The sequence below is a fragment of the Euprymna scolopes genome, chromosome 32 (assembly GCF_053919585.1).
Source record: "Euprymna scolopes isolate OS-2025 chromosome 32, ASM5391958v1, whole genome shotgun sequence".
NCBI classification, from domain to species: Eukaryota; Metazoa; Mollusca; class Cephalopoda; order Sepiida; family Sepiolidae; genus Euprymna; species Euprymna scolopes.
The window spans coordinates 52801252-52823869 of NC_136513.1; the positions used below are offsets into that span (position 1 = coordinate 52801252).

The following is a 22618-nucleotide window of genomic DNA, read 5'->3' on the forward strand; positions in this document are numbered from 1 at the left end:
TTAGCATATTTTCTCAATTATTTTGTTGAGAAAATATGCAAAATTGAGAAAATATGCTAACAAATTGAGAAAATACGCTAATAAATTGAGAAAATATGCTAAAAAATTGAGGAAATATGCTAACAAATTGAGAAAATATGCTAACAAATATGCTAAATATTAGCTTACAAATTGAGAAATATTTTCTCAATTTAGCATATTTTCTCAATTATTTTGTTGAGAAAATATGCTAATAAATTGAGAAAATATGCTAATAAATTGAGAAAATATGCTAAATTGAGAAAAATATGCTAACACATTTAAAATATGCTAAATTTAACAAATTAGCATATTTTAACAAATTGTGAAAATAGGCCAAATTGATTTTGAATAAATGCTAACAAATTGAGAAAATATCAGGTTAGTGCAAAAACAATATCGTTTTCTCACATACGTTACTGTTATATATGATTTCTGAATTAATTCATTAATATATATAGCCATGTTATATATCATTTTGAAGCGGTTTCATGCCGGAGAAGATCCCCAACACTTCCCATAACCGAAATTGCACAAAAAAAAAATATATGAAACAAATATATTTAAAAATATATAAAAAGAAACTGAACAATAAAAAAAAAACTAATCAGAAAATTAAGATATAGAATTTTACTGGAGCTTTTCCAACCAAATTAGTTACCTTTTGGATATTAAATAAACTCATTTTAATAAAATGACGATATTTTTTATAATTTTACATATTCGTATATCAAGTATATGCATGTGTGTGAGGAAGGCAGAAACAATATATATATATATATATATATACACATATATATATATACATATATATATATATATATATATATATATATATATATATATATAGTAATTTAGTAATTTATAAAATATATATAGCAATTAAGCTACACTGAATATTTGGCATTTCATCCACTCTAGGATTCGTCAGGCTTATGCGCGAATTCTGTGGTTGTTTATTGTTTTTATATGGTCCTCTTCTGTTGAGGATTTCTAGTTAGCCAAACAGCTTTCTAGTATCCACCGCGCCCCTTCCTATCAGCCAATGGGCATGCATTTTATCGAACAAAGGATCTGTTTTAGAACTAGGTTAGTGGTTTAAGGCAGACATTTTCCTTCTTTTTTTTTTATATACATAAATATACATATGTGTACATACATATATGCACATATATATACATATATATATACATACATATATGTGTGATCGTTTATGTATATTCATGTTTATTTATTTATTTGTTTATTTTCTATTGTTTTTGTTAGTATATATATATATATATATATATATATATATATATATATATATATATATATATATATATATATTAGAATAGGAACCTGTTAAAATAATGAGAAAGAACTGAACCATAATCAAATGTTAAAAAAAAATACATTAGTCGATTAAAAAAAAAATCACGAAATGTAATACAACCCAAGAAAAAAGTGAACATTATTCGTTATAGAATAAATAAGTCGATTAAGAAAAAATAAGAAAAGATAGAAAAATCACGAAATGTCAAAAGAACAAAAACCCAAAGTGCTTTTCGTACAGACGGACTTTTTCAAGGATATGCATCTGTAAAGAGAAATGGAAATTATTATTATATATTTTTTTTTTTTTGTAGAATTGTTGTAATAATAATAATAATAATAAAGAACCTTAAATGGAATGTGTCCCGCGAAGTAGTTCCAACTGCCAGCGAAGTTTTCTCTGCTGACACAAAGTGTGTGTAGGGGGGGGGCTAAAACTTATGGCAAGTGCCTAGAGGACAGACAGGTGGAACTTAGTGCATCCTCTGTGTAAAATAGAAAAACAATCCGAAGAGAATGTAGAAGCACTATCTTTTTCATCGACTAAGTGTGGTCCAATAGCCGATTCTACTAATTGGGAATGCCTGGAAATAGGCTGATGATCCCAAATGTAGCGCAGCACATGCTGAGCGATTCTAACCTGAAGACGCTGGGTCATCTTGCCTATATATATATATATATATATATATATATATATATATATATATATATATATATATATATATATATATTTGTTTCTTGTTTTGTGGCCACAATTAAAATCATAAAAAATTCTGGTATAATTGCTTGTAGGTCATCCTATAAGCAACACTTGTACAAACTGGTTTTGTGTCAAGTTAGCAAATATCCGCTTATTGTTCAGATGTCGTGTTAGATTATCATTGTTGTGAGAATAAAAATCCAAATAATACGATTTATTTTTTATTTTTTTGTTTACTTGCCTCCCCACGAGGGCAGAGTTAGACACAAGGTCGGTTTTTAATGTGGAGGAGAAACCAGCACTTCAAAAAGGGAAACTCTGGTTTGTAACAAAAATAAAAAAAAAAATGTATCACTCGTGCCTTCTTTTATTTCTGTTTGTTTTCCAGTGAAAGTGAAGTTAATGCCGGCAGAGCAAGTGATTACTGTGGCCAGCATGATGGGACAGACGATAGGCAACCTAAAAGAATATTTTGCAACTGAGCTAAAAATGAAAACCAATCAAATTAAACTCCATTTTGGAAGTAAGTCGAAGCAGTTCTGAATCTTTTCACAACACATTGTTTTAATCTAAATAATAATTTACTTGCTGGTACGTCTAGTGTCACAGAAAACATAATCATTGCAAACATTAATTAATAAAAAACGAATTACCCCCCCCCTTTATACTCGCTGCTTATGAGTTAAATACCATTAAAACCATTTGCTCTCCAAAAATTTTTTAAAAAGACAAAAAAAAAAAAACATGGCTGTCTGTTTACGGTTTCATAGTGGCTATTTTATTTTATAATTAAAAAAAGTCATGCTGAGAGGAGACTAAATTTTTTTTTTATTATAGTTTCTTTTACAAATTAAAAAAAAAATTCAAGTGAGTTTACATCTGTTCCTTTAAAATTTATATAAAAAAATTATTCACAAAAAAAACAAAACAAAACAATGTGTTGTGTGTTAAATTTTAATTGAAAAAAAATCTAAATTTTTAAAATCAATTCTTTTTAGCTTTAAAATTTGCTAAAAATTGTTTTAAATTCGTTGTAATTTATTCTATTTTATTTTTTATTCATTTTATTTATACATGTTTTGAAATTTTTCAACTACTATGGTTCTGCTAGTATATATTATTATACTAAAACTCTGAATTTGCTTGTCACATGTCACCATCTCAAATTTTAACGTCATGACGTCATTTTCTAGTAAACTTTACAACTTAACGATTAAGGCTGGAGTGATATATGTTTTGGTTTCGATCCTAGTTGATGGCACCCAAGTTATATATATTTTTGTTTAATTTTTAAAATCATTTCTATATATTGAGGGCAATATAATAATCAATTGAGAGTGGATCTATAATTTTAGCAGGTATTCTGTAGTTGATTTTTTTTTTACGACCTAACTCAGTGTATTATTAGCACCCCCAATCTCCCAATGTTAAGAACGGCTTTTGGAATAAACACCCCCAACCTCGAAAACTATACTACGTAATAAAACATACTATAAAAATTATAGGGGAGGAGGGTGATTCTCGTTCAGGTCGCCCAATGGAGTATTGGCTTTATAATAATATATACGCAATCTTTATAAATTAAAATATTATATTTAAGCATATTGTATGATCGGGCCACACTGTGGGTAGCATTACTATATATTAGGTACAATATAATAATGAATGGAGTATTGGTTCTATAATAATAAATACAAAATCTGGGATCAAGTAAAGAATAGATACCCTGTAGCAGATGATGCCTCTTGGCGGCGACTGGCGCACATTTCAACTAACACCGGTGATTCGACCTTGACATTGGCACAAGCACTTGGCGTCGGTTGTTTGTAAACACGTCAAATAGCAAACATACTCGAATATTCGCCAGCAATTTTTTTTTTTTTTAATATATTTACAAAACTTTTGAAGATTTAAAAGAAAAAATATATATTTACAAAACATTTTTTTAAAGTAAGTAATAAAACGAATGTATTTAAATAAAAGATATTTAAATAAATGGGCGTCTTTCTGTTTCGGATTTTTGCGACCAAGATTGATTTTTATGTACCGTGTTTTTTCTTGGGGGGGGGTCTGTGTGCGTTTTTAAGACAATTCAATATTTATTTAATTATTCTTTAAAACATTAACTTCAGTGACAATTAATATGTTTTTAAAATAATATTTTTAAATATTAAATTTTGACGAATATTCGCGAACAAGATTAAAAAATATATATATATATATATATATATATATATATATATATAATTTAAAGGGGGTTAGAACAGTAGTCTAAAGAGCAGAGTGTATTTTAATGTGATAGTAAAATTACTAATTTAATTAAAATACAAGAAAAGAACAGTGCTCGTTGTAATTCAGATATATAATAAGTTTGATAGGCAAATATCCTAGAGCTACTTTAATATTTAGAAATGTGATTGATAATTTAAAATTCAAATTAGAATTAAAAATTAAAAATATGTTTCATAAGAAGGAACAACAAAAAGTCAATAATTTGTACGATCGTTTCGGAAACGATGTTTTTATTGTGATAGACATTAAGCCACGGACAATAATTTTAACATATAGTTTTTTTTAAAACAGTGTCTCCTCATCAGCAAAAGTATTGGGTGGTTTTTTTTTTATATATGTAAAAGACACCATAAATAAACCTAGCAATTTTTAAGTAAGGCAGATGTATCTTTTAATTGTTCGCCTTTTGAAAACCATAATTATCGTCAAAGCATTCATTTGGATGTTGATTGTAGCTTATAAATTTCGTACAAAGGCACCATTCGCCCATGCACAGAGTATTGTTACCACATCTGGGCTGGTGCATCAACCATCAGCCTTTCTCTCTCTATGATAGGGTCCAAAAAGAGTTTTCGATCTCATAGGTCCCACCTTGTCAACTAAATTCCAACCCCTGTCCCATCACCGCAATGTTGCATCTCTGTGTTTGTTTTACAAATATTTTAATGGAATTTGTTTTGATGAACTTGTTTCACTTGTGCCTCCTCGGGGTACATATTCTTGACAAACCTGCAATTAGCAAATCACACCTCTTCACTGTTGACGTCCCTAAAAGCTTTCTACTCTAATAATTTCTTCCCTCAAACTGCTAGACTTTGGAGTTCCCTTCCTATTCCCTTGACTATACTGATATGCAGAAGTTCAGATGTAGCGTAACTCAACACCTTGTAAATCTTTCCTAGACATGGTCCCAAATAATAACCGCTTGTTAGGGATGAACGTTGAGGAAAAAAAATAAATAAAATAAAAGGATTAAAAAAAAATGGAAATCGTAGATTTTGAGTTTACTGGTTTAGGATTTGTGAAAAACAGATTTTTCTTTTTTTAAAATTTTGATTAAAACTGAATTTTAAAATTTTGTCTTTTACTTTTTGAGAGGGACTTTTAGGGAGCGGGAAGGGTGATCTTGAAAGGGAGTAAATATGGTTAAGTGATGATTTTTGCTTTAACAAAAATTTGATCTGGCTTCGTAGCTGAGAAAACAGATTTTCCTTTTTTGAAAGTTGTGATCCAAGATAAATTTTAAAACATCACTCTGTATTCATATTTTAGAAGACATTGATCGCTGCGAATACCAGGGATTAATGTGGCATTCCGACATATATATATATATATATATATATATATATATATATATATATATATATATATATATAGGACTGTGACTTGGGAGTCAGCATTCACCAATTCGTAGTCGGAATCCATTGATATTGGAGATCATGGTTGGAGGTGCAACAATATATATAAGTCGAGAGTGGTAGAGTATCACTGGGACTATTAAAGATAAATTTAATCAGATCTCCGATTTACAGAAAGGTCCTATCGAGTCACATCTACATTCATATAAATATAAAACGCGTGAATAACTTCGGAAAAATAATGACATTCGAATAAGAACTTGCGATTGCTGTGTTGCGGGGCCGGTCATCCAGGGACAATCGACCCAACAACTAACAAGGTAGACACAGGCAAAAAGTAAACAGCAAAAAGACAAAGAAGAATGACAGACACAGGCCGGAGGAACGAGGTTGCAGGTGTGAGGAGCGAGGTGCAAGCGAGGTTGCAGGTGTGAGGAACTAGGTGCAACGAGGTTGCTGGTGTGAGGAACAAGGTGCAAGCGAGGTTGCAGGTGTGAGGAACTAGGTGCAAGCGAGGTTGCAGGTGTGAGGAACTAGGTGCAACGAGGTTGCTGGTGTGAGAATCTTGGTGCAAGCGAGGTTGCAGGTGTGAGAAACGAGGTGCAAGCGAGGTTGCAGGTGTGAGGAGCGAGGTGCAAGCGAGGTTGCAGGTGTGAGGAGCGAGGTGCAAGTGAGGTTGCAGGTGTGAGGAACGAGGTGCAAGCGAGGTTGCAGGTCGGAGGAACGAGGTGCAAGTGAGGTTGCAGGTGTGAGGAACGAGGTGCAGGCGAGGTTGCAGGTGTGAGGAACTAGGTGCAAGCGAGGTTGCAGGTGTGAGGAACGAGGTGCAACGAGGTTGCTGGTGTGAGGAACAAGGTGCAAGCGAGGTTGCAGGTGTGAGGAACTAGGTGCAAGCGAGGTTGCAGGTGTGAGGAACTAGGTGCAACGAGGTTGCTGGTGTGAGAATCAAGGTGCAAGCGAGGTTGCAGGTGTGAGGAACGAGGTGCAACGAGGTTGCAGGTGTGAGGAACAAGGTGCAAGCGAGGTTGCAGGTGTGAGGAACGAGGTGCAATTGAGGTTGCAGGTGTGAGGAACGAGGTGCAACAAGGTTGCAGGTGTGAGGAACGAGGTGCAAGTGAGGTTGCAGGTGTGAGGAACGAGGTGCAAGTGAGGTTGCAGGTGTGAGGAACAAGGTGCAAGTGAGGTTGCAGGTGTGAGGAACGCGGTGCAACGAGGTTGCAGGTGTGATGAACGAGATGCAAGTGAGGTTGCAGGTGTGAGGAACGAGGTGCAACGAGGTTGCAGGTGTGAGGAACAAGGTGCATACGAGGTTGCAGGTGTGAGGAACGAGGTGCTAGTGAGGTTGCAGGTCGGAGGAACGAGGTGTAAGTGAGGTTGCAGGTGTGAGGGACGAGGTGCAAGCGAGGTTGCAGGTGTGAGGAACAAGGTGCAAGCGAGGTTGCAGGTGTGATGAACGAGGTGCAAGTGAGGTTGCAGGTGTGAGGAACGAGGTGCAAGGCAGGTTGCAGGTGTGAGGAACAAGGTGCAAGCGAGGTTGCAGGTGTGAGGAACAAGGTGCTAGCGAGGTTGTAGGTGTGAAGAACGAGGTGTAAGTGAGGTTGCAGGTGTGAGGAACAAGGTGCAATGAGGTTGCAGGTGTGAGGAACGAGGTGCAAGCAAGGCTGCAGGTGTGAGGAACTAGGTGCAAGCGGAGGAGCAAGGTGAAAGTGAGGTTGTAGGTGTGAGGAACAAGGTGCAAGCAAGGTTGCAGGTGTGAAGAACTAGGTGCAAGCAAGGTTGCAGGTGTGAGGAACTAGGTGCAAGCGGAGGAGCGAGTTGAAAGTGAGGTTGCAGTTCGGAGGAGCGAGGTGCAATGAGGTTGCAGGTCGGAGGAACTAGGTGCAAGCGAGGTTGCAGGTGTGAGGAACAAGGTGCAAGTGAGGTTGCAGGTGTGAGGAGCGAGGTGCAAGCGAGGTTGCAGGCATGAGGAGCGAGGTGCAAGCGAGGTTGCAGGTGTGAGGAACAAGGTGCAAGCGAGGTTGAAGGTGTGAGGAACAAGATCCAAGCGAAGTTGCAGGTTAGAGGAACAAGGTGCAAGCAAGGTTGAAGGTGTGAGGAACGAGGTGCAAGCGAGGTTGCAGGTCGGAGGAGCAAGTTGCAGACAAGATTGCCAGAAAGCTGCAGGAGGAGCTGGAAGGCTGCAGAAGTGAACTGGGAGTGCTGGAGATTGGGAATGAAGTTCGCTGTTGGTGAGTCTAAGGAGGCAAGTAGTAGGGAATCGCATTAATAGAAAAACTTATTAGTTTTTCTGATAAGGGTTGGTTGTTTAGCCTTATAAGGGCTCTTTGTACTGCTGCTAAGAGTTGGGAAAATTTTTGACAGTGGTTTCAGCTAGACGGGTGTTTTTCATAAAAGATTGGTGAGGGGGCACCAGAGATTGGAGCTCAGACGAGCACCTGCCATGGAAATAACGATAAAACAAAGATAGGCTCGCAACGTCTCTTCTGTGGGAGAGAGGTTGCAGGGAAGAGAAAAGGGCATCCTCCACTAAGCCACGAAGTCTATTTTGTACTCTGTCAAGGCAAGATAGGCTGTTTTTAGCAGTTCCTACCCAGATATGGCAGCAGTATTCCATCCTTGGACGTACTTGGCTTTTATATAGATAGAGAATTGCATCAGTAGTGAGATATCTTCTGGAGCGGTAGAAGGATCCCACCATCTTTCCAGCGACCTTGGCAACAGACTTGATGTACGTGTTCCATTTCAGATCAGGAGTAACGGTCAAGCCCAGAAGCTTATCAAAACATGGGGCTTCTCCTAGACGAGAGCCATCCATTTCAATTGATGCCAGATGGGGATCAGACCGTTGATGATGTAAAGATAAGAGTTTAGTTTTAGATGCATTAAAGGTAACCAGTCACGTCTTCCCCACTGAACCACATGCTCGAGATCAGAGAAGAGAGAATCAGAGAGAACTTTGTCATTTACAGCCTTTGATGTGTTGCCGTAGATGGTTGTGTCATCAGCATAGATGTCAACAAATGATTTAAGTATGTGCTTTGGGAGATCATTGATGTAGATCAGGAGGAGAGTTGGGCCCAGGATGGACTCCTGAGGGACTCCAGCATTAACACTGCAGGCCTCTTATTTTTGTACATCGACCACTACTCTTATGAGCCTATAAGAGAGAAATAATTTAATGATTGAGAAAACATTTCCAGTTATACCGTAGTTGGAAATCTTGTGAAGTAGGCCTTTATGTCATACCTTGTTGAAGGCCTTTGATATGTCAAGAGCAATTGCCCTAGAAAGGAAGCCTTTGTCGAGAGATTCGCTAATCCTATGACATATAACCGTTAGCACATCTGCTGTAAGTCTTTCAGAACGGAAACCATATTGCGTGTCACTAAGAAGGTTATTCCTGCTGAGGTAGTTGACCATTTCTCTATTTAATATGGATTCCAACAACTTAATCATGACACACAGGAGACTTATTGGTCTGTACTGAGAGGGAGATGACTTGTCACCTGAATTCTTAAATACAGGGCATATTGATGAGGTTGTTCAAGGTCTTGGAAAGCACTTCTCTTTAAGGCAACGCTTAAGCAGTTTCGTAAATATGGGAGCAAGTTCTGGTTGAAGCTTTTTTAACACTATAATTGGGATGCTGTCAAGGCCAGTTGCTTTACTGGAATTTACTTGATTAGCTTGGCGACCTCATGCACAGATATTTGTATGTTATCTAGCATGCTTTGTGTTGTAGGAGGAAATATGGGGAGTTGATGGCTTTCGTCGTATAGGGTAGAATTAGCTGCAAAGTTCTTGGCAAATAGTTTGGCCTTTTCTGATGCTGACGAGATGACCTCTGGTCCATTGATAACGGTTGGGATAGAACGCACACTTCTGTTCAGGATCCTATTTGTTATTTGCCAAAGCTGGTGGGAACCAAGCCGCTGATCAGCTACTTTGGATTTAATGGACTGGGCATATAGCTTTCTTGTATTTTTTATTACTATTCGGTCAACGTGACTGGTAGCGTCAGTCGTCGCTTCAGGAGCCTCCTCCTACTCCCCGGCTGAGTTGCCTTGACTTGGCTAAAATGAGCTGTATTCATTTGGCCAGTTAGTGATATCGCTCCCAATAAGACAAACAAACGACTCTAATCAATTCTAGGACGAAATTTATGCAATCAAAAGTAGATTGTGAGTTTGTTGATTCCATTTCAAAAATGTCAATTGCCTTTTTTAATGGCGTTTTGTTGATTTATTTGAATTCCAACATGCGTAGCGAAATCGATGATGAAAAGAGAAAGGGAAGGTGAATGAATTCACTGAACCCGGATATGTTCATACTGCCATTAGCCTATCGCATCCTTTGTTTAAGGGGAGGGAAAATGAAGAGGAACCGTAGGAGTGATGAACAAAGAAAAAAAATGGAGACGGTGATTTTGAAACCGTGTCAGCTGTACTGGAATAAAATAACAACGTTTATTAGCATTATTATTAGAAAAAGTAATTCAAATCATTTCAACGTCAAGGTTTTTGCAACAAGTGTTCATTAGTTTTGTTAATGTGGTTCTCGAAGAAAAGGCAAAAAGTTCACGATTATGAATTTTCATGTTGAGGGGAAACACGTGGTTGTTTTCTGGAAGGAAAATAAAATCATTACTTGCTTAAGTGACATGCGTGTGTGTGTGTGTGTGTGTGTGTGTGTGTGTGTGTGTGTGCGCGCGCGTGTGTGTGTGTGTTCAATACGTATGAAAATAGTAGTTTGCAATAACATAAAATGCCAAGAAAAATGAATCTCATTAGATATGATAATTTTTTCATATTGAGAATTTTAGGTACATAACACATGGGAAATCCTGTTATGTAATTTAACGTCCAGCATGGATGGAGTCTCTTGGCTCCATATTGAGCTGAAGAAATCTGAAGAGAAACTGGTTTGATTTTTGCGGACAAAAGCTTATATACACATGTTCTAGAATGTTCCGGACTATTTGTTGTATTGCTATGCGTAACATAGTTCCTTTATCGCATGTGTGTGGATGTGCAAATTATGATGTTGTAAGCGTGTGCATACTTCATATGTGTGTGTGTTGAAAATGGTGATTGCTATTAGAATGTCTCTGCTGAAGATTTGTTCCAGTCATATATAGCTGTCACTACATATATTTTAAGAATATATTGATATATATACCGGAATGCAATAAATCATTTAAGTTTTAAGTATTACTAGCGGGGGTGCCCGGCGTTGCCTGGAGTGTTTGGAGGTGTGTGTTGAGAACAAAAATTTTTGTAGGCTGGCAGGCAGGCAGGCAGGCAGGCTCGAACCCGTGACGCAAGGGCGGAAAAGAAAGGGAAAGAAAAGCTGAACTCTTACTGTTACGTTATGACGCCACAGGAAGTGAAAAGCGTTCAAATTTATCAATGTCAACCAAAAAGTTTTCAACTCAATGATAATTGAGTTGAGAATCACAGGAGTCGGTATAGAAATGAAAGTGGCTTTTAAACCTGGCCTGGGGCCAGTCAAGCTTTTGCTTTCTCTCGTGGTATTTATTTGCTTCCCCACAAGGTCGTTCCCCCAAAAAAGAGGGAACTCTGGCAGCGGCAAAATGAATAGCAATTGTCTGATATGAAGGGTTTCCCTGACATTGATCAAAGTTAATTGCTTTCAAGACGTTCTGGCATTAAAGGCCAGGCACTATATCTTCGCTCCGATCAGTTTCACTTTATTTATACAAAAAAGACAAACCAACACACGAAAGGACAAAATAGAGGGAATTTTTTAAAAATCGATCAAAATAAATGTAGAGACGATGTCTGTTCGCAATTATATATTATAATCTAGGGAGTATAATTATATATTATATATAATTATATATTATAATCTAGGGAGTATATAAAAAAAGTTCTAAAAAAATAGTAACGTGGTTGAGAGACCGCCCCCCCCCCAGCCTTTCTTGGAAATACAAAAACGCGCACAGCTGTTTTGCCTTTTATATATATAGATTATTATTATTATTATTATTATTATTATTATTATTATTATTATTGGCTCACAAGGAGCTTTCACACAGATCATTAAAGATCTCTTCTTGAAAATAGCCTGTGGTGTTCCCTGGAAGTTGAGTGACAACAAATATTCACAGATTTCCAGTACCCTCCATCTCTTTTGATAACATTTGCAAATGAATTTGCGTTATTGCAACAGCTGCTTGCCATTGATTTCTTGTTGGCAGCGGCTGTTGGTCTTCATTGGAATTTGAGTGGCAATAAGCTTCCCCAAGATCCCAGTTCTCTTTGCACTTATTATTATTATTATTATTTTGAGAGTTCTGGCGTCTCTTAAAGAACACTTTAAATGTTGTATGCTTTAAGTTCAGATCCTACTCATAACCTGTGGTGAAGGTTTGGCCGTTCTTTTTTTTTTTTTCTCAAGTAAACTAAAATTTGATAAAAGATCTTCTAAAATATGAGCTTTGAATTTTGAGAATATATTAATTGTTGGCGAAGACGTTTTATTTTCCTTTCAGAAAATTTCAAATTTATTTCGAACACCTTGCATTATCTCATTTTTTTTCTGTTTTTTTTTTTAAGGAAATATGCTGAATGACATGGTGACCTTAGGAGTTCTTGGTGTGGAACCCAATGGAACTGTCCAGTTAGAACTAATGTCAACCGATCCTGAAAAAAATCCATTGAAGCCTTACAAAAAACTGAGTGGCTTTGAACCAGATATTGTCAGCATCAATATCCCTGATGGTTTGTGTTTTATTTTAATGCAAAGCCAAGTTCTCGATGCATCTAAAAATAATTGTCCTTTATATAATAATCATCCTAATTATTTTGCCTTTCAATCTGATACAATATAATGATATAATGATCATCCTAATTATTTTGCCCTTTCAATCTGATTTGCAACTAACTTTCCCTCTCTGCCCTGCTCTAACTGAGTCTGTCGAACTATTCTAGAAATCCTAAAACTCCATCATGAAAAGTCTCCAGAAAAAATACACGGTTAAACCCAGAACTCCAACTTCCAATGTAGACGCCCCCACTACAATGTATCCTTCTCTAACATCAGGGTCTGTAGGAGTGAACCTAAGTGACCTCAGGCCACATACTACTACCATGAAGAAAAGACATTGTTTTTTTTTTTGTTTTTTCACACAGTGATCACCACTTATCAAGGCCCGGAAGCCACTCAGGGATAAGGGTTATTGCAAGTACATTACGTTAGTGTAGAGATTTGATGAAGTGTTTACTTAAGGGGGCGGTTCATTAGGAATTTGTTAACATTGGACTTGAAGACATCCAAGTTGTAATCCGGTGGCAAGCAGGCAGACGGAACAGAGTTCCACAGGCGTGCAGTTCTAAGAAAGAAGCTTTGTTCATGGAATCCGCGTTTTGATTTAGGCACAGATATAGAGTGGGAGAAATGTTTCACAGTGGATTCAGCTAGACAGGTGTTTTTCGTGAAAGATTGGTGAGGGGGGACCAGAGATTGGAGTTCAGACGAGCACCTGCCATGGAAATAACGATAAAACAAGGATAGGCTCGCAACGACTCTTCTGTGGGAGAGAGGTTGCAGGGTAGAGAAAAGGTCATCTCCCACTAAGCCACGAAGTCTATTTTGTACTCTGTCAAGGCAGGATAGGCTGTTTTTAGCAGCTCCTGCCCAGATATGGCAACAGTATTCCATCCTTGGACGTACTTGGCTTTTATATTTATTTTTGTTTCTTTAATCCTCTCTTTCTCTAAAAGAACTCAACTAACCAAGATACCCAAAAATCTATTCTCTTTTCTCTTCTGCTGTTACTGCTCGCTCACTCACACACACTCTCTCTCCCTCCCTCTCTCTCTCTCTCTCTCTCTCTCTCTCTCTCTGGCTCTTTGACCGATGATTGACCTAAAAGGATGAGTCAGTCTCCAGGTTTCTACGATGTCACACATGTCCTGGGAAGAGCAGACACAGAATTCTAAAAGTATGTAAAAACTAAGAAAATAAAATATTCCTCTCAAGCTAATCTTTGGATCCACTTTGTCAGTTATAACAACCAATAAACAAATATTACAACGGTGACCCGACAAAAAGGACATTACAACCTCAAAAAACAAACTAATTTTACCCAGCACTGAAAGGAAAGAAACACTTTTTGGAGTTTTCAGGAAAATTACAAGTAACTGTTATTTCACGTCACAAACGTTTTCAAAGAGAACCTTCGACGTAAGTAAAACAAACTATATTTTTTTCCCACCTTTCTTCGGTTAAAAGAAAAATACTAGAATATATTTTTGCATACACACACAAAAAAAAAAAGAAAGAAATTTAAAATGGAAGAAGCCTCATTACAACAAATTACAATAAAACCGCCGGAATTCATGGAAACAGCAGTGAATGGCTGGTTTTCCATTCTGGAAGCGCAATTCCATCTGCGGAACATTACAAATTCGACAACAAAATTTTATACGGTCATATCAGCTCTGCCTGCAGAGGTGGTAACAAAAATACCGCTTCATATTTTAAACAAAAAGGACTATGAGGAACTGAAATGCTCCTTAATTGAAGCGAATGAAAGAACGAAGCCTGAGTTGCTAGACGAGTTAATGTCTACAAACACAATAACAGGCCGTCCATCAGCATATTTAAAGGAGATGCTCTCTATAGCAAAAAGGATAGGCGTCGACAAAGAAATTTTTCTTCATAAATTTCTTCAGACCTTACCTGCAACAATTTCCCCCGTCATTGCCTCTCAAAAAGAACTAAATTCATCCCAACTTGGAAAATTAGAGAACGAATTAATGCCCTTATTAAATAACATGAACGGAACAACAACAGCATTCACCACTCAGCATCAGCACACAGAAAGGAATAAAAACGTTCGTATACCGATAGGAATAAAACCCTATTTCCCAGAACAAAAAACTAAAATATGCAGAGCGCACCTCTACTTTACTGAGCAGGCAAGAACCTGCAAACCGTGGTGTAAATGGCCAAAGAAACAGAACATCAAAATGTTACCAAGCTCGCGTCCACCCACACCACCACCAACAGCCTCGGAAAACCAGTAGCGCGAACCGTGTCAGTCCCTTTGAGTTTGCTGCTATTACAAATCAAAGCAAGATTAGGGACAACAATTTTACAATTTATAGTAGACACTGGTGCAAGCCTCTCAATAATACCGACGTCCGCGTTAAAAGGCGTGACGTTATACCCAACACCAGTATCACTCACCACTGCCAATGGAGAGAAAATAAAATGCCACGGCCAAGCTAACCTGGAGATTGCAATACCAAGCTTAAGAAGGACCTTTTCATGGACATTCGTGGTCGCTGATATCACCAATCCCCTCCTCGAAATTGACTTTCTAAATAACTTTGGCCTCACTATCGACTGCAAAAACAGGATAATTTATGACCCAACAACAACCACTAAAAAGAAGTTGTTATTAAACACTACTGCTCCTGTAAATGTGGTCATAAACGAAGCAAATATACACACATTTATTGAAACAAGCTTAGATAAATACCCAGAAGTTATCTCTCCTCACACCAACAAAAACAATAACTACTGCGGTATTTATCACAGAATCAACACAGGTAGTCACTCACCAGTTTTTGCTAAATCCAGACAACTGTCTGCTGAAAAGCTGACTGCTACAAAAGAAGAATTTAAGAGACTAATAAATGAAGGAGTAATAACCCCTTCAGACAGCGAATGGTCAAGCCCACTACATCTAGTACCTAAACAGAGTGGAGGATATCGCTGCTGTGGAGACTACCGCACCTTAAACAGCATCACTAAAAGTGATAGATACCCCATCCCTAATATTAATTCCTTTACTACTAAACTCACTGATAAACAACGATTTTCAAAACTGGATTTAATTTCAGCCTATCATCAAATTAAAATGCACCCAGATGATATTCCAAAAACTGCAGTTATTTCGCCAATGGGACTATATCAATATGAATTTATGCCGTTTGGATTAAAGAATTCTTCGGCTACCTTTCAGAAATATATGGACAGAATCTTTCGAGATATCGACTGTGTCTTCGTATATATCGATGATATACTCATTTTCAGCAATGACGAACAATCCCATAAAAAATATATTGACAGAGTTTTCCAAATCCTTCAAGAAAACAATCTCAAAATATCACTCTCCAAATCGATTTTCAACGTAACTGCTCTTGACTTCTTAGGCTTTAAAATTAACTTAAAGGGAATTACACCAACTGCAAATAAAGTAAAAGAAATAGAATCCTTTCCGTGCCCTAAAGATGCTAAAGGCCTACGCAGATTTCTTGGTATGGTAGGATTTTACAGAAAATTAATACCAGGATTTGCAAAGTTAGTTTTTCCTTTATCTAAGAGAATACGACTAACACCGAAAGGATTAATCACCTTGAATACATTAGAAAAAGAATCCTTCTCTACCATGACTAAAATATTGGGTAAGCTAACGGAACTATCCCATCCTCAATCAAGCTGCACACAGTATCAACTTGTCACGGACAGCAGCAAATATGCAGTAGGTGCTGCCTTACATAAAGTATACCAATAGGATTTTTCTTGAAGAAACTGACAGCAATACAGACAAGATATTCTACTTTCGACCGTGAACTTTTAGCAGCTTATTTGGCTGTATTACATTTTCGCCACCTCATTGAAAGTCGCAAAGTATTACTTCTAACAGACCACAAGCCAATATGCGGCGCATTTCACAGTTTAAAACCAGCAAAATCGGATAGGCAACAAAGACAACTAGCCATGTTTAATTTTATTTTTATTTCAGACTATTAGTCTCATCTTTATTAGTTGTTGTTTTTGGATCTTTTTATTGGTTCACAACGTTTCGGCCAACTTCCTCTGGCCTTCGTCAGGTGGTAACCGCGACGGATAGGAACTTCGAATCTCCTAACTGCATTCTCAGCCATCACTGCCATCTGTAGTTGTTGTCGTCTCACCACATTTTTGACCAATTACCTCTGGCACGCTTTGGGTGGGATTGAAACCGCTATCTTCAGACAATGTTCATCTGGAACCGTAGAGATTCAACGTCTCCATCAACTGCGCCACGGGCCCCGAAGGGCGATCAAGGTTGGATTCTTTGATCTTATAAATCCACGTTTATTTTATTATCTGATCTTCCATAGTCGGGTCAGTACCGATTGGTATATATATTATTCCTTAATTGGAATTCATTTTTTCAGATGAGCATTATATGTTAATTTTTATTTTTATTTCTGACTATTAGTCTCATCTTTATTAGTTGTTGTTTTTGGATCTTTTTATTGGTTCACAACGTTTCGGCCAACTTCCTCTGGCCTTTGTCTAGTTTTGGCCAAGATCAAAGTGTAGTATCTGTTCCGGCAGATACTGCACTTAAGATAATTTGTACCAGTCAATGGAGGGGAAACCCTCTATGCTGGGACAATTATTATTTTTGGTAACCAGAGTGCCCCTTTTTGCCTACTTTAAGGGGAGCTGGTTTTTACCTCACATTAAAAACGGCCTTGTGCCTAATTTGCTCAGTGGGGGAGCAAATAAACACCATCTGTTCCGGCAGATACTGCAAGCAAAGACCAGATGTGGGGGAAACCCCACATACCTGACCTTTAACCAGCTCCCATTTCCCACCTCTCGGGAGCTGGTCCCCTTTTTCCCTTCCCCCTCCCTTCACTCCTCACATTAAAAATTGGCCTTGTGCCTAATTTGCTCGGTGGGGGAGCAAATAAATACCATCTGTTCAGGCAGATACTGCAAGCAAAGACCATATGTGTGGGCAACCTCACATATAAGACCTTGGTCAATGTAGGGGCAACCCTTCATACCAATTGTCACTATCCAACTCCCCTACTCCCCGGGGAGTTGGTCCCCATTTCCCCTTCACTCCTCACATTAAAAATCGGCCTTGTGCCTAATTTGCTCGGTCGGGGAGCAAATAAATACCATCTGTTCTTCAGATGCTGCACTTCTATTTCTTGTTCTCTTTCGGTGGAGGAGAAATCCTTCACGACTGAGACAATTTTTATTTTTGTACCTTTTCTCCACGTTAAAAAACGACCCTGGTGTCTAACTCTGTCCCGTGGGGAGGCATAGTAAATAGGTATAACAACCAATAAACAAATATTACAGGTCTATGTTACCAGGAAACCAAACCAGACCTATTCTTCCTAAGCGAAACTGGCATTTGACCGACTATTTCCCCAGATGAGTTCATAATTAAAGGATATTCTAATTTAACGTCCAAATCTGACCCCCAAGATCGACATGGGCATGGAATATGTGCCTGCATTAGAGATGGATTTCCATGTGGTAGAGATATCTCCAGAGAAGACCTTAAATTACCCTGTATGTGCTTTCGGGTTGCACTTGTTTACACGACTGCGTTAATATTTGCCATTGCCTCGATAACAACGGAGTTACTATCTTAAAGACCACTTCCGACCACTCGGTTGTCTCAAAATAAAAACAAAATGTAATAAGTCCTTTGACATGCCTCTCCATCGTACAGTATATATCGATGGTTGACTGGGATAGTTTTCATAAATTTATATCACATCTACATCTTCATTCCATGTTTAAAAAGAACATGTCCTCAATAGTATCAGACCTGACGGAATAGTTCATTGTAGGTATAGACTGCTTCATACGCTCCAAAAAATTCCAGCAAACACCTAACAACCAATTGTGGTTCTCTCCGAATGTGCTGCTGCCATTGCACACAGAAATCACTTTTTCTATTGCTTCCAACATAAATGTACTGAGACTAAAGCCGCCTTCAGGACTAGCAGCAACCACTGTAAAAGAGTGATAAAGAATGTGAGAGAGTTATATGCTCAGTCTGTAAAGTCCAAAGTAGCTGAGCAGCGGCTTGGTTCCCACCAATTTTGGCAAACAACAAGCAGCGCCCTGAATAGAAGTATGTGCTCTATCCCAACTATCATCAATGGACCTGAGGTAATCTCGTCAATGGACCTGAGGTAATCTCGTCAATGGACCTGAGGTAATCTCGTCAATGGACCTGAGGTAATCTCGTCAGTATCAGACAAAGCCAAACTCTTTGCCAAAAACTTTCCTCCTGTGTCTGAAAACACACTATGTGACATACAAATATCTGTGTGTGATGTTGCCAAGCTAATCAAAAAACTCGATTCCAGTAAAGCATAGCACTGAAAAAGCTTCAACCAGAACTAGCTCCCATCCTTATAAAGCTGTTTAAGCGTTGTCTTAAGGAGAATTGCTTCACAACACCTTGGAAAATCTCATCAGTAATCCCCACATTTAAAAATTCAGGTGATCAGTCATTTCCCTCTCAATACAGACCAATCACTCTCCTGTGTGTCATGAGTAAGTTGCTGGAATCTGTGTTAAATAGAGAAGTAGTCAACCACCTCAGCAAATATAACCTCTTCAATGACATGCAATATATCTACAGCAAATGTGCTGTTATATCTCATATGATTAGCGAATCTCTCAATGGAGGCTTCCTTTCTAGGACAATTGCTCTTGACATATCAAAGGCTTTTGATAGGGTACAGCATAAAGATCTACTCCACAAGATCTCCAGCTACGGTATAGCTGGAAATGTCTTTTCAATTATTAAATCAGTTCTCTCTGATAGGCTTATAAGAGTAGTGGTTGATGAGCAGAAATCAGAAGCTCACTATTAATGCTGGAGTCCCTCAGGGATCCATCCTAGGTCCAACTCTCTTCTTGATCTACATCAATGATCTCCCAAATAACATCCTAAGATCATTTTTAGACATTTATGCTGACGACACTACCATCCATGGCAACACTTCAAAGCAGTAAACGATCAAGTTCTCTGATTCTTTCTCCTCTGATCTTGATCATATGATGTAATGGGGAAAGGCTAGTTACATTTAATACATCTAAAACCAAGCTTTTCTCTTTCCATCATCAATGCTCTGATCCCTGTCTGGCATCAATCGAAATGACTGGCTCTCGTCTTGGCGAGGCTCCATGTTTTGACAAACTTCTAGGTCTGACCTTTACTCCTGATCTGAGATGGAACACGTACGTCAAATCCGTTGCCAAGGCTGCTGGGAAAATGGTGGGATCGTTCTATCACTCCAGTAGATATCTCATTCCTGATGCAATTCTTTACCTGTATAAGAGCTAAGTAGGTCCAAGGATGGAGTACTGTTGCCACATCCGGGCAAGAGTTGCTAGAAGCAGCTTATCTTGCCTTGATAGAGTGCAAAATAATAGACTTAGTAACCTAGTGGGGGATGCCCTTTTCTTATCCCTGCAACTCGTCTGAGCTCCAATCTATGGTCCCCTGTGATAAGAAGCCTAAACCTCTACCACGCGTCTAACCTTGTAGGAAGTGCATAAAAGTGATATATTTATTAGTCCTGCGAGGTTAGCCGCGTGGTAGAGGTTTAGGCTTTATATCATGAGGTGCCTATTTCGAATCTCGCTAGATTCAGCCACTCTGATGAGTTGTAGACGACGAAACACGTGTCAGTGGATAATTATATTTTAAAAATGATATATATGCCGCTCTCCATTAAGGGGGTACCAGATTGGTCAATGGTAAAATTATTCCCAACAAGCATTTAGGTAAAAATGCACTTTCGTATAAATACTTGAATTCATTCAAGAAAGTATCGCTAACAAAAACAAATAAAACATTTATATATATATATATATATATATATATATATATATATATATATATATATATATATATATATATATAAATAAGAGCAAATTCTCCCTTTCTTAAGTGATTTTAGAATCAGAATCAGTAATTGTATTGGAGATCGAAAAAAATATTGGAATCATCTTATCAGTTTTAGTTTTAATTTGCAAAGTTTAGTTCGGTTCATATTGTGTAGAAGCATCGAAACTTGATTCAGCTTTGTATTTTGAATTGTTTGCATGTCTTCATCATCTTTTGATTGTAGTCAAAATGATGGAGTTCACACGCTCATGCCAGATATCCCTGGTCCTGCATAACTGCTTCCAGGTATCGCCTTTCAACATTGGCATCGTTTGCAATGACATCTAGATATGCGAGCATTTTACTTCTGGAGTTATTAGTTATGATTTCACAGAAGGAGGGAAGGAATAATTTTATTTACTTCTGTAAAATAATCGCCTGCAAACTGAACACGTCTTGCTTTGACAATAGATGATGCCAATGGAAGTTTGCCATAGATTTGTTGTTTGGTTGGATGGGTCTTCCATGAGAGATTTTGGGTTCACATGAGAAGGCGGGTATATGCACCATCTAGCCACGTTTCCAACCTTTTGGAAAGTGTCCATGTTTTTGAACCATAGAGGATGCGCTGTATTATCGATTTTGAAAATGTTCACATGACAACCAAATCACAACTGCAGGTTTCTAGTACTTTCCACCTCTTTCGATAACATTTTCAAATAAATTTACATTATCGCAACAGCTGCTTGCCATTGATTTCTTGTTGGCAGTGACTATTGGTCTTCACTGGAATTTGAGTGGCAATAAGCCTCCCCAAGGTCCCAGTTCTCTTCGCACTTATCTAGCAGAGGCCTGGTCAGTCCCTCGGTCTTTCCTTCCTCCTTGACTCTACTTGGCTATTTGGTCTCACTCTTTTTTTTTAGAGGGGGGTGCTGTGGCAATGGGAGGATGAGAGTGGGGTTGGGTTAGAGAACTTATAGATATGCGGTTTCAGTGTTCTTGGTTCCATGTAGTGTTTCATGTTTTGCCTTTGCAGCAGTTTGTCTGGCCCGCACTTGTTGCTCCTGTGGGTTAATTTCCACATTCAAGGTTTTTTCTTAATATTTCAGTTGTTTTCATTATTGTTGTTTGTTATATTTTCCAATCATTCCTTTGATTCCACTTTCTCCTATTCTTTTTTCCAAAGTTTTTCAGGATTGTTCCTAGTGCTCCTACTATTATAGGTATTATTTTGATTTTCTTCATCTTCCATATCCCTTTCAGCTTTTTGGCTAGCTCTGTGTATTTGCTCCATTCCTCCTTTTCTTTGATATTCACCCTGTGGTCAGCTGGAACGATTTGACAGGACTTTTCTTTCTTGTTTACTATTACAGCATCTGGTCTTCTTGCTTGGATGGGTTTATTGTTATTATTATTGCCATTATTATTAAATTTTATTCTTTTATTATTATTATTAATTACTAATATTTTTATTATCATTATTATTATTATTAGCAGTATTATTATTATTATTATTATTATTATTATTAGTAGTAGTAGTAGTAGTAGTAGTAGTAGTAGTAGTAGTATTAAAGAACTTTCTACCTATAAATAAAGATCAACCATAAAAATACGAACTAACAATTATTTTTTTAAGATGTTTATCCTAACCCTAACCCTAACCCTAATTTTTGACTAAGCTTTACTTTGCCAAATCGTTTTAGTTTGGTTTGTATTGTGCCATTGGAGCTTGATTCGGTTTTCTCCATTCATAGACGGAACTGCTTAGATCACAACCGTATTACGACTGCAAATTTCTGGATACCTATTCCTCAAAAGCACTAACTAAGTAGTTGTTTTTTTTTCTGTTGTTTTTTGAAAGGTAATGAAGTGCGTGCAGTTACGGTTGAAATTGAGAAGACGAACCAAAAGAAACCATTTCTTGGAGGATTCCGACATCGGATTAGTAAAAAGGAATTTCATAATGCCTCAACACAGACGAACCCAAAGCCTCTAGCTTGGCCATTAACTGTGAGATTCTCAAGAGCAACACAAACTGCAGTGCTCCGGGATCGATTTATGCAGACAGCAGAAGAGACGTCGACCCAAATGACGAAAATTGGCTATTTTGTGTCTGTGAAAACCGACAAGTTACTGACACCTGGGACGTATTTCACCGCGCAGGAAAAGGAAAATTTGATATTGAGCAAGGTAACCAAAATGGGTGTTTCATGAGTTATTATCTGTTTGCATCTGCCATGGGGGGTAGAGTTAAAC

At 37.7% G+C, this 22618-nt stretch overlaps 1 protein-coding gene across 1 annotated transcript in view; it reads left to right on the forward strand.

Annotated features, from left to right (window-relative positions):
* Positions 1-22618, forward strand: part of LOC145256357 (IQ motif and ubiquitin-like domain-containing protein) — a 67732-nt gene that overhangs the window by 17576 nt on the left and 27538 nt on the right. Inside the window, exons 5-7 of the mRNA XM_080115177.1 lie at positions 2421-2555; positions 12261-12425; positions 22224-22552. Of these exons, the coding sequence (XP_079971303.1) occupies positions 2421-2555; positions 12261-12425; positions 22224-22552 (629 nt within the window). The remainder of the gene's footprint in view (positions 1-2420; positions 2556-12260; positions 12426-22223; positions 22553-22618) is intronic.